Source organism: Esox lucius, chromosome 24 (genome assembly GCF_011004845.1).
Source record: "Esox lucius isolate fEsoLuc1 chromosome 24, fEsoLuc1.pri, whole genome shotgun sequence".
Taxonomy (NCBI): Eukaryota; Metazoa; Chordata; class Actinopteri; order Esociformes; family Esocidae; genus Esox; species Esox lucius.
Window position 1 is genome coordinate 9,732,917 of NC_047592.1, and position 12,417 is coordinate 9,745,333.

Genomic DNA, 12,417 nt, shown 5'->3' on the forward strand with positions numbered 1-12,417 from the left:
TTGAAAATCATTTTTACGTCACCAGACTTGCACCAGCTCGTCTACAAATGACCTCACACTCAAATCTCAAATCGCATACTACGTACTACAAGTATGTACTTCGCGGATGATGATCCAGGGGTTCTCAACTCCAGGCATGTGGACCCAGACTTCTGCGTGTTTTCTATTCTGCCTGATAGTTCATTGCATTCACCGGGTGTTCCAAGTCTAAACCATAGACTGTATATAAAAGGTCTAAACTAGTCAATATTTTGAGGGCTAGAATGAAAACCAGCAGTACTTTGGGTCCCAAGGCCTGGAGTTGAGAACCACTGATATGCCAGTATTGGGACCGATTTCGACATGCTATGTCGTCATAAAATTGCGTCTCAACATTAGATCATTTTGTCACACAAACATCACGCGAAGTTTGAATATTGATTCTAGACACCATCAATCATTTTTTTAAACTGACTAACGTTTCTTATTAAGTTTACTTCCACCACAAATAGCATGGCTTTTGCCGATGGCCGTTTTAACAGATTATTAGCAGTAATAGGCTTACTATCCTTACTACTTGGAATAGTCATAAGAATTGAGCAGTTGCGAGACTGAAGACGACCTGCCAAAGCTATTTCATTTCATGGCACAACATTCGTTCGTTGTTCTTTCATACGTGAACGACATTGATAAAATAACTATCAATATAGATGACAATAACTGACTTTCGTAAAGTGAAAAGACAAGAGAATCGTTTAAACCCCTCCTCTTTTACTGCTCAAGGGATGGTGGTCAATATTTCCCCAAAAAACATGCACGGATGAATACTTCGAAAGTCCACCATAAAATGTAGACTATCCGGGAACTAATGGCATAGGCTACTATTTTCAGCGTACTATGGTTTGAGAAATGCTAATCTTCTCGCATATAGTATGCGAGTATGCAATTTGAGATTCAGGCCCTGTCTCAGATCACCACGGATCTAAATATATTTTTTAAGGATTTTGGCGAGGGCTAGAATCGGTCGTCTTACTTGAATCACAGCCTAGGTTGGCAAGTGGGTACTTCTCAGCTTGGAAGATTTCTGATGGATGATCATGTGACTGGAGTACACCTTCAATGGCGCATTCGTATGGCCGTATATGTCAGACTGCGGACGAGTGAAGTCAGGGTTGCTTCTGTCACCGTCGAAAGTCACGCCGTGAACATGCTACTCGTGAACATGGCATTTGTATCGATTGTTTATGCACATTTTCCTAAAAATAATGACTAACCATATTTGTAATGTACATCCATTGAAAATAGGCACAAGTCGGACACTTCCTACTTCAATAATAATGGGAAACCCTTTAAAAGGGGATAACCAATGTTGGTCAAATATTTTACTGAAGTTATTCGTTTGAACGCGCCCAATTAGTCTTTATTTATGATGATTCGTAGATCAGTGGTTTTGACCCTGCTCAGTACCGCCAAAGTATTTGTTAATAATTTGTCTGACTAATGCCTCGACGTAACATAATTATTTAGAGTGTGAATCGTATTTAAAAGTATATATTTTTGCATCCAAGAATTATAGCCCACATTTACCGTATTTCAGATCTTTACTACACCAACAATATTGCCTCAACTACATCGTAATATATTGAGTTGAATTGGCCATGGTAATGGATGACAGCCAAACCCTGGTGATAACCAATAGCCAAATGGGCGGGGAAATACAGCAAAACAGAACAAGAAATGACAGCCCAGTACTGTAGGTACATAAAAATGCGAATGTAGCCGATACCACGACTGGCAAAGAAAGTAGGATTCTTACTTTTACAGTTCTCTTTGATCAACAACTTCCACAGAAAGCACAGTTTTTGGTCATCGTAAAGGTAGGCTACGCGATTTCTGCCATCGTATCCCTCCCCGTACACTAATCTTAAGAAAACGTCTAAGAAATGCCAGAAAAGTTGTATTTTGTCGTGTACATTATTATAAACTTGAAGACACAAACTTTAATGGAATATTTAATCTGTTTGAAATGGATGCAAAGCCTTTATACAAAAATATTAATTAAAACTCGATTGGTCTCATAAGGCAATTGCCTTTGCTACACACGAAACCAATGTAGAATGCTACATTGGATATGGACTGACCGTTAGAAAACACGTAGTCTCGTTAAATTGTTTTACCATCCCCCACGAAGACTCACAGCAAGGTATATGTCAAACACAATGTATCAATTTGCTTGTGAGGACCAACCATTGATTACCATTAAACTACTTAAGAAATGTTCTTTAACGACCACTCGAGCAAAAAACCCAAACCTGGTCGTTAACTTAAAATTGACGCCAACTCAAACAACCACCTAAACGTAAAATACCATTTTGTTTTTAAAAGGACCAGGCAATAATCCATAGATGATGTACTAGAGGTTCTCACAAGTACACACAGGATGGGATGGGCTCGATATTCAGGTTATTGTCACTGGAATGAATAGGCTACTCTGAATCACCTTAAACTATGTTTTGTAAAGGTACGTTATAACCCCGGGTAACAATGGGAAAACAACCTGTAGAAAAATGCCTGACCCCAGATGTTTCTCACCACACCCATATCCTCAAATCATAACGTCGCTTAAAACGAAAAGTAAATAATACGTTGTATTTGCTAGTCTTGTGATTTACAGTGTTCTACACACACCCAACCACATGCGCTTAGAGTATTGAGTGGCAAATTGCACTTTTTTAAGGAGGAAGTTCAATTTTATGTCAGTTCCAGGAAGAATACTTTGTTTTGGGGACATCTAGTGTTCTGTTTCTCCCCTCCCCCTCAACTTGCCTCCATGACAACGCCCTCTCTCTGCTTGGCTTTTACAGCCCACGCCCACCTCAGTTTCTCTGTGTCCATAGGAACCGCGGGACAAGAGAGGAAGTCCACCTTCTGTCCCCTCTGCGTGCACAAATAACTAATTATGTCAGCACCAGGTAAAAATCTTATCTCTACATCTGTTGGTTTAGATATTACGTTTGGGGTTGTTGTTTGGGTATGTCTACACCTTTATTGGATCTTTGCTTATGCCTGTGTTCAAGCTGTGAATGTGAATCTGTTCGGCATCTGTGACTCTGCAAGTGTAATGTTAGCAGAAGATTCGGTGTCTGAATGAATGGACAACTTCACTTACTCTACATTCCAAGAGGCCCTCAACTGAAACCTTACCCGTCCCAAAAATCTAGCTGGTTACCTGTTTTTTTTCCTTCCCTCAGGTTAGAAGGAACATGAACAAGGTTGGAGCTCTAAATCCACGTTTTACAGGAGGCTGCTTTGCTCAAATAGTTTTCTTCTCTTTAAGAATGTAACTAGTTTTCCTTACACCCTCTCCCCAAAGATAACTATTATTATCTTGAAAAAAAAACTTTTCTGCTTTTTCCCTGTCCTACTAGGTTTGATTCAGGAAACAAAAAAAACAGTATTGTGTGACTGGCTGCATTCTTCCATTACCAGTCAAATGACTTGGAAAATACATTAGGGACCCATGTAAGGGTCCATTGTTCGACTCAGTCCTCGCCGTCCCTCAATTATCAGTTTAACCTGTCATTTAGGCCTGGGAACGGAGGGGCCACACTCTGTTTGTCTAAGATCTCAGTTATCTTTATGAGCTGGAGGCAACACAATCTCTGTTTTGAGTACTGAGAGAATGCAATATGAATAGGCTACATGGGACACAGTGTCCATAGGTCATGTGGTTGGTGGTAGTTTATATGACCGGCTCGATGATAATAATGACGCACCTCATGAAAGTCATTTCCTCCTTGCTTTATTTATTTAACATTTGATTTATTTATGGTTTTGGTTATTCCCTCTAATGGAATTATTTATTTTGTTTCTTACTGTGTTTTGCCCCCCCGTGGGTGTTTTCCCCGTATGACCAGGGCCTAGTGCATGAAAGGAAAACAAATATGTTTTACCGGTTGTAAATGCAGGTCATGCATATGCAGTACAGTGACGGAAGTCTGTGTTAAATAGTACCACAGGCTAGTGAACCTTTGACTGGCTATCGAAACTCCTGCTTCAGCACTTTTTTTTATCTTTTCACCACAGACATACATTTTAATTTCACCACAAACAACTTCTGAATTGCAAACAGTTTCAGATAAGTAGCTGTGGCTTTTGGTAGTAGTTAACAAGGATCCTAATAATATCTTAAAAATAAATTGGTGTGGTTGGGTTACAACCCTGATGCACAGTTAGTAACTGCTAACCGAGATCAGTTAGTTGAAAGAAGTTACCATGCCGGGGAGGGGACAATGCTCACAATAAGAGTATCTCTCTCAAATGTTGTGTGCCAATTTGTGACCATCTCTGGTGGTGATCATTTATTCTTCAATGGGGGTAACGAGTCAAACTGACAGGTGTGGCACGTCGAGAAGCTGCTTAAATGGCACAGGTGCACTATGTCGCCGTGACAATAAAAGGGCACTCTACCGTACCGTGAGAACTGGAACAGTGCCACATGTGTCTCAGTTTTGTTTTAAAGGGGAACGTGCAATTGGCATAATCTGCCTCCAAAGTTGTTCTGGAGAATGGGGAAGCCCGTCCAACCTTCCTCAAACACAGACCCAGGTCCTCCGCATCTGGCCGCTACACCCGGGGTATCGTCTGAGGACAGCCTCCGGACAACTAGCACGACTGTGGGTTTTGGACAGAACAAGGAAATTGTCCCGGGGAAGCTCATCCACATGCCAGGGATTCCTCACCCTGTCAGCAGTTTTGCGTTATAACTGACATCTGGGGGCATATTCTCTCCTTCAGTAGCCACTGGTGCGCTGGACAAGCGTCCCCTTCACCGTAAATCCTAGTTCATTGGTGCTGGGCAGATGGCAAGCAGTGTCTATGGCGCCATGGGGCCGAGGGGTTGGTAATGTCAGCATGGTGAATATGAATCTGCCTCGCGGGGGTGGGGTTATGTTTTCGGTCATCGAAAACGGGTGCATTTTATTAGTGGAAATGTAAACGTACTGAGATAACGAGGCGAGGTCATGATTTCCATTGGTGTGCCATTCAGACGGCCCTATAACCTGAAAATGCATAGCCTCACGCTGCGAAGGACGGTCCCAGTTCTTCCGGTGGGGGGCCAACTTTAACATCACAGCCAATGAAAAGGAGTGGGACAACATTCCACAGGCTGATCAAACCCATGTGAAGGAGCCGTGTCGTGCTGCGTGGCTTAAACTCTGTTCACTCCAGATATCGACCGGCTCTCTGGTTACGGTTCATTTCCCTCTGTTGCGGTCCGATTTGAACTCCCTGTTGCCACGCTGAACGCCTCTCTGGGTTTACCGATGACACTATGACACCTCCTTCCACAGGTTACCCGTCCCCACACCAGGGACCTGGAAGTTACTCCACGGCCCCCTACCCCGTTCCGCAGGGGGGTTATGGTGACCCCAACCAGCCACCCCCACCGGCTGGCTTCCATATGGGCTACAACCCCCAGCAGCCTCAGCCGGGCCAGCCTGTGATGTACCAGCCTGGGCCGGTAGGCCAGGGCCCTGGCCCGATGCCCATGCCTGAATACGGGGCGCCGTTGATGGGTCCAGGCTATGGGCCAGGTCCGATGGCCGGGCCCGAATACGGTGCGCCTAATCTGGGCCCTCCTGCGGCCATCTCCCCGGCCCCGGCAGTGGTAGTGCCAGTCGGAGTTCCGCCGGGTCTGGAGTACCTAACGCAGGTAGGTTATGCTTGGGGAAAGAGTAGCAGAACAAGCAGCCAAATGCACTGATTTAGCTGACATTGCCTGTAACAGTTGGGTATTTGTGTTCTACCTGTCTTGCTTCCATTTCTCTGTTCAGATTGACCAGATCCTCATACACCAGAAGGTGGAGTTGCTGGAAGGTGAGCACACTAGTCTGACCTGATTTTGTGAGCTCAGTGCCGCCAAAACGCCCGTTTCCCTGTTCATTATCCCACCTGACCCCAATGCCTCCTCCAACCCCCCCCCACCCCCCCCCCCCACCCCCGTTCACTTTCCCCAGCGTTCATTGGCTTCGAAACCAATAATCAGTACGAGATCAAGAACAGCCTGGGCCAGAAGATCTACAAGGCCAAGGAGAAGAACGACTGCTGCACGCGCAACTGCTGCGGCTCCCTGCGCAGCTTTGACATGAAGATCAAGGACAACATGGACCGTGAGGTCATCCGTCTCATAAGGCCCTTCCGCTGTGCATCCTGCTGGTTCCCCTGCTGCCAGCAAGAGGTATTTTGGAGCGCTGAACACGTGAACCAGTCAGCTAAAATGCTGTCGGTTTATTTACCTCCTAGTTTGGCATTAGCCTTGCCATACAATTGCATAGTCATGTGAGTTATCAAATTAAAGTTGCTAAGCTAATGCCACAGAAAGCATGAAAACTGGAAGCCATTTTGGAATATCTTACCTACTTTCTGCTTTGTGAACTCATAGAATGAGCCTTTGTCCGTCTAAAGACTCTCCCAGACTCTTTGATCTGGTGCCACCACCATCTTTAATCTTTGCCTCTATTCAATTAAATTCCTGGCAGTGAAACAACATTCCTTCTTTTCAGTTTACCCGCCTTTTCTGCGCCTTGCCCTATTTCACAATATCCAGGTATCTAAGCTGCGGCCCTGTCTCATCGCGGCAACTACCAACAGATTCAGGAGAATTGAAGATCGCGTCAAACCATCATCCTAGTCATCTGTGCTAAGCTATTCTGCTTTTTCCCATGCTGTTCTTCCAAACAGGAAGCCATGAGGTCCAACGTGTGTGAGGGCATGCTCAGATGCCTGATGACCTCGGTTAGCTTTTAGGAACCCAATCTGCCTGAGGAAGTCCAAATCCAGCAGAGGAGGTATTTTCTGTGAGGCTTTTCGGCCACTTGTCAGTTAGCGTCAGAATCTTATACCTAGACTCAGCTTGGACAGTTTGGTCCGCAAACTGCCGCTACACCTGTGAAGAGCATATTGCCTGTCATAGCACAGGCTCCTCTTACAACAAAAGTCGATGCGCTTCGTTCCATATGGTCACCCGAGGCGAGCCTCACGGCAATCTGAGTGCGGGCTATTTAAAGCCACAAAGGAAAGACGGAAACCCAAAGCTGGGGTCAAATGCCTTTCTAAATTTGTGTATGTGTCCTTCAGCTTGAGGTCCAAGCCCCCCCTGGCACCACCATTGGCTACGTGACCCAGGACTGGAACCCCTGCCTGCCCAAGTTCTCCATCAAGGGGCCCAACAAGGAGACGGTGATGAAGTTGGAGGGACCGTGCTTTGCATGCAACTGCTGCGGGGATGTCAACTTTGAGGTGAGTGTTAAGAAAAAAACAGGGGGGGGGGGGGGGGGGGGGGGGGGTTGAAAGCACCAGTTGAAATTGAGTACTTGCTTTCTTTGGACGAAATCAGTTGATAACCGGTCTGTTTCTCAACACCGAACCTTAACGTTGACCTAAAACCTAACATTTGCGAGGTGGCCGTTTTGTCCACTCACCCACGATGCACTTTTGTAAGTGGCGGTCTGACGAGGCGGATCTCTCAAAATGTTTCTTCCCCACGTGTGTGTTCTGCTGCATCGGGTAGCTGACGGGGGTAGACGGAGGTAAGCCTATTGGCCGCATCAGTAAGCAGTGGAGTGGCCTTCTAAAGGAGGTCTTCACCGACACAGACAACTTTGGCATTCAGTTCCCCCTGGACATGGATGTGAAGATGAAGGCCGTGCTCATGGGCGCCTGCTTTCTCATTGTGAGTACATAAGCCTGTTCAAGAAACGAATATACCGTATACCGTTTGATTAGGAAGTAAATAACGGCCAATGACAGAGCATTAATTTGAGTAAGTAATATTGTGGAAATTGTATTTCTCTTTTGTCCGTTTGGACACAGGATTTCATGTTCTTTGAAAAGGTCGGCGACGTGAACCAGCGCAACACCGTCTTCTCCTAACTGGATACCAGAGACGAGGAAAGACAATGCAATCTGTTTTTTGGTTTCTGTTCAGAGCCTCGCTTTTCCAGATTCCGGATCAAACTACTTCCATATTGCAAAACCGATGGAAGCTGCCATTCCCTGCCAGAACACTCACAACTTGAGACCTTATCTGATTAAGACCTTTCCTTGGAGCCAATGACTGATTTTGTGTATCTGCCCAACTCTAATAACCATCCCGAGGGTAAGGACACACAAAGGACTTACACCTCTTCCATGTGTTTTTATCAAAGTCTTTATCAAAGTTTTTCATATCTTCCTGTATCTGTGTCTTTGTATCTATTTTTCATTTGGTTTAAGTCAATTTGTTATCTACAGTCCCCTCTGTAAGTATTAGGGTAATTAAGATTTCATTTTCCTTTTGGCTCTGTACTCGTGAGTCCAAAAAGCCCTTAGAAAGCAATAAAATAAATAGATATTCAGTCAGGAACACAGTCTAAAGCTTTACAGAAACATCAGTTTCAAACACTGATAATAAGAAAGGAGAGCACTGGTGAGTTCAGCAATTCAAAACCGTCTGGTAGGCCACAGAAGACATCTGCTGTGGATGACCGAAGAATGCTCAGAATAATGAGGAAAAGAATATACATCAGCAACACTCTCCAAGGTGGGAAGTGTGGTTGTATCAGACACAGTTATCTGCAGAACTGGAGTTTACACTGCAAGGTGCTATGCACAAGTTGGCCTCAGAAACAGGATGGCCAGGTTATAGTACCTGAAGGAGCATGCTTTTCAGGACCAAGAAGTGCTTGACTGGCCAAGTTAACCATCCAATGGGAATCCAGTGGCATTTCATTTGCTGAAATTATAAAATATATACCTCAAAACGAGCAACTGAAGTTGGCAACCGTGCATTCCAGAAAGTCTTCAATAACCCAGTACTTGCAGAAGGCACTTTTAAATGTGCATTGTGAAAATTTACCAATTTTGATATCAGTCTGTTTTTTTTTTTTGTGGCTGCCAAGCTAACAAGTTTTGAAGAGAATAGCTTTAGTTAAATAATTGTAATTGAGTCTGTTTTGTCCATGTGGAAATATATAAATTAGCATATAATAGTTAGCATGTAATTTGGTCATGTACAGTACATGTCCATCCTAACGTAACCAGCCATAAAATCATTAATAATCCAGGTTATGTAATGAATATACTTATTGTTCTAAATTGGTGGTTGACATATTGCATGTGGAGTACAATACTATATAGCAACTATAGCACCTGTGGCTGGATTAGACAGCTTATATTTCAAAATGTGTATGAAATGTTTGTATATGTACATACAAAAACATACCTAGAACACAGTATGAGTGACAACTAGAGCGGTTTGAAGGACCCTACAATAATGGGAGAATAATGGCAGATTCAGACTTAGTTTTGTCCTGGCCTGAAACAAATCAGACTCAATGGAGGATCTCTGTTGAGGTGGATTTTTATTTTTTTTGTCCAGGACTAGGTTAAATCTGTCTGCAAAACACACTCTTAAGTGCTTGTGCTACAATTCCATGGGAAGGAAACAGGATGGATGTCTGTCTACTCTTTTTCCTAGCCCCATGCTGTTTTTATTTTCAATTTTTTTAAAAGGAGAATGGACAGTTTCCATGGACAGTTACCATGCCATTCGGGAAGAGCTGACTACAGCACACAGTGAGACACAGATCTTTTTATTCTTTCTAATTCCCTGCCTTTGTTTGTTCAGTGTGCTTGGTCTACTCTTGGTCTCTCCTTGGGGGAGATTCCCCTCCCTGTGAATCCCCACCCCTCACTCTTTCCTCCTCCCCCTTCCCTTCTGAGTCATCCCTCTCTGTCTGTGGTCACAAAAAACAAGTGGAAAGTGCAGAGCGGAGATGGGTCAGAGGGCAAGTGAAAAGGAAGATCAGAGCAATATGGCCGACGAGGGAGTGAGGCAGAAGTGAAAGATGGGAGGTTGTGGTTACAGAAAATAACATTAATACAAACTGTAAAATGCATTTGAACTTGGTTGTCTGTGAAAGAAAACCTTACAAAGGGTCTGTGAGGTGTAGCCTATTTAAATACATTATCTCCGTTTTAATGTCCATGTGCAAACAAAACTTGATGATTTGAGTTATTAGCTATGCATTTTCAGTAATATGCTAGTGTGCACATTGGAAGGTGACCATGTGATTGGGAGGAGTACATGGAGGTCAGGGTAGTGTAGATAATACATAAAGCTTTGGGGGGCCAGTTCAGTCTTAAATCTATCAATTGTTGGGTTACTCGTTGACACTATCACAATCTAAATAGTTAAGATGTACGTACTTCCTTTTATGTGTAAAAGCTATTTGAAGAAAAAACGAAAAAAAACAACACCTACAGTTTCCTTGCAATGGCTTTTCTAACACCTACACAGACTAAGCATTTCCAGGGCCAAAGCAGGCTCAGGAAAATGTCATCATTTTGCTAAATCTATTTTACTGGCCAAACGGCAAGAGAACAAACAAGAGATTTTTCAGAGAATACATTATATTTAAGCAATAACACGAGGTGTGGTATATCGCCAGTATACAGTGGCTAAGAGCTGTTCTTAAGTGCCTGGACAGAGTGCTTATGTGTATTATATTGGCAATATTTCACAAACCCTTGAGATGCCTTGTTACTTTTATGAACCAGTTACCAGCACATTTAGAGCAGTACAAAGTGATGTGATATAACCGTGGTGTTTGTAATTAATGTATCGTTGTGATTACGTCTCTCCTCTGTGTGCGACAGCATAGTGATCTTTTTTTGGGTGTGAACATGACCCCTATCAAGTAAATGGCCAATGGACATGTTTCAGTTGGGTTTTGAGTTTGTTCATGGGGTAGGTATGTTGTTGACTTTGTATTCACTGTTTAGAGTTTGTTCATGGGGTAAGTTGTTGACTTTGTTACTCACTGTTTTGTGTTTGTTCATGGGGTAAGTAAGTTGTTGGCTTTGTTACTCACTGTTTTGTAATTGTTCATGGGGTTAGGTAAGTTAGTGACATTGTATTCACTGTTTTGTGTTGGTTCATGCAGTAGGCATGGGGTCGACTTTGTATTCATTGTTCTGTACTCTTCACAACCAGACTCAAGAAACAGCAATGGCTGATGCAAAACTAGCCAATTGCAAAATGCACTCATTAAAAATAACCTGATCTCTATCCTGCGAGCTAAAAGTCTTATTTGTCATTGTCATTTTTAAACATACTGAGTATGTACAGACGTGGAAGATGTCAAAACTTTGGGATTAAGCCGTGATGTCTAGAAAAACTGTATTTCACCTTTTGTTGATACTGCTTTGTGTTTGCATAATTAAAATATTTGATTCAAATTAGATCAGTTTTTTTTTTCACCATTTGTTTCATGTGAATTTTATTTCTTCTGACCAAACGTTGTTTATTTAAACACAAAGGCAAACCTGCCCTCCAAAGTAAATGCCAGATTAGTGTTTCCCCTTTACTTTTATACCCGAAAACTGTGTTCAGTTCTGAGTTATTTTGACTGACTGCGTTAATACTAAATTGCAGGTTTGGTTTGATATAATCTTGGTTATCTCAGGAATAAACACTGTTGGTTCCAACCCATAACCACCTGGAATGAAGGCAGGGCTTCTCCCTGGTGTCACTGACTCCTACACACTTCAGACACTGTTTTCAGATATCAACAGTTGCAGGAACATACTTTTAAGTTCAGTCAGCTTAATGACTCAGCTGAATTACACAAAGACCAATAATACTACCTTCTTTAAGGTCCACCTGGTCTACCTCAAAGAAATAAGAAATTAACATTTACATGGAAAGAAAAACAAGTTAAAAGATTTGAACTATCAGCCTGGTGAACAGAATTTAGGGATTTAACCCCTACAACCACAATAACTTTTTTTTTTCAAATATATTTTTTACAGGCATTTTTATTATTTATTGGACAGTAATGTCGTAAAAGGTCATTTGTTCTAACCCATGCTGCAGATGTGTACCGTAGGCAACAGCTTAGACAACTGGATCACTAAGCCAACACCATCCTGGGCCTCGTGCATCTCAGTTGAATTGAGATCCCACCAGACAATTCTCTATCAAGCCAACATAGGCAATGCCTACAACCTACAACCTGCCGAAGACTGCTGCACACGTTTACCATTTCATATTTTAACAGGACTTGAACCCAGGTCAGGAGGGGACTGTGGTGTCTTAACTGCATTTCTAGTGTACCTCATTGATTATTGGGGTAGGTACAGTGTTGACTGTGTGCACTGTTCGGGTTCAGTGTTCTGCATCTGAGGTGGGGCTCAATGTGATCGTGGGTAATTATCCATTCAGTGCTTAAAGGCATTGTTTGTCCGTCCGTATAGAGTTTGCATTTCAGGCAAACGCTGCGTGTCAGGGGTTCAGATCCCAGTCACGGCCCGCTGACAGTGTCGGCGCTGTGGTGGATGGTTTTGATTCGGCCACCGCGAAATCGGGAGGTGGGAAGGAAATCGAATTAGGAT

At 43.2% G+C, this 12,417-nt stretch overlaps 1 protein-coding gene across 2 annotated transcripts; it reads left to right on the forward strand.

Annotated features, from left to right (window-relative positions):
• The first annotated feature begins 1,353 nt into the window (after positions 1-1,353).
• On the forward strand, positions 1,354-12,000 carry plscr3b (phospholipid scramblase 3b). 2 transcript variants are annotated; one of them, XR_004575375.1, is made up of 9 exons: positions 1,354-1,856; positions 2,877-2,951; positions 5,334-5,695; positions 5,817-5,859; positions 6,000-6,220; positions 7,120-7,281; positions 7,553-7,714; positions 7,855-8,140; positions 11,900-12,000. XR_004575375.1 is itself a non-coding variant. In XM_010887864.5 (8 exons), exons 2-8 carry the CDS (start codon positions 2,939-2,941, stop codon positions 7,912-7,914), a joined length of 1,023 nt encoding a protein of 340 aa, XP_010886166.2. In that variant the 5' UTR covers positions 1,354-1,856; positions 2,877-2,938; the 3' UTR covers positions 7,915-11,267. The 2 variants fall into 2 exon arrangements, 1 of the variants encoding a protein (XP_010886166.2); XM_010887864.5 differs by lacking the exon at positions 11,900-12,000 and having other exon boundaries at positions 7,855-11,267.
• The last annotated feature ends 417 nt before the right edge of the window (positions 12,001-12,417 follow it).

Bases quoted from the DNA above. Each gene is read 5' to 3' on its own strand.
- plscr3b (XM_010887864.5), top strand. The intron at 7,282-7,552 runs GTGAGTGTTAAG...TGCATCGGGTAG, and splicing joins GCGGGGATGTCAACTTTGAG to CTGACGGGGGTAGACGGAGG. The intron at 7,715-7,854 runs GTGAGTACATAA...GTTTGGACACAG, and splicing joins TGGGCGCCTGCTTTCTCATT to GATTTCATGTTCTTTGAAAA.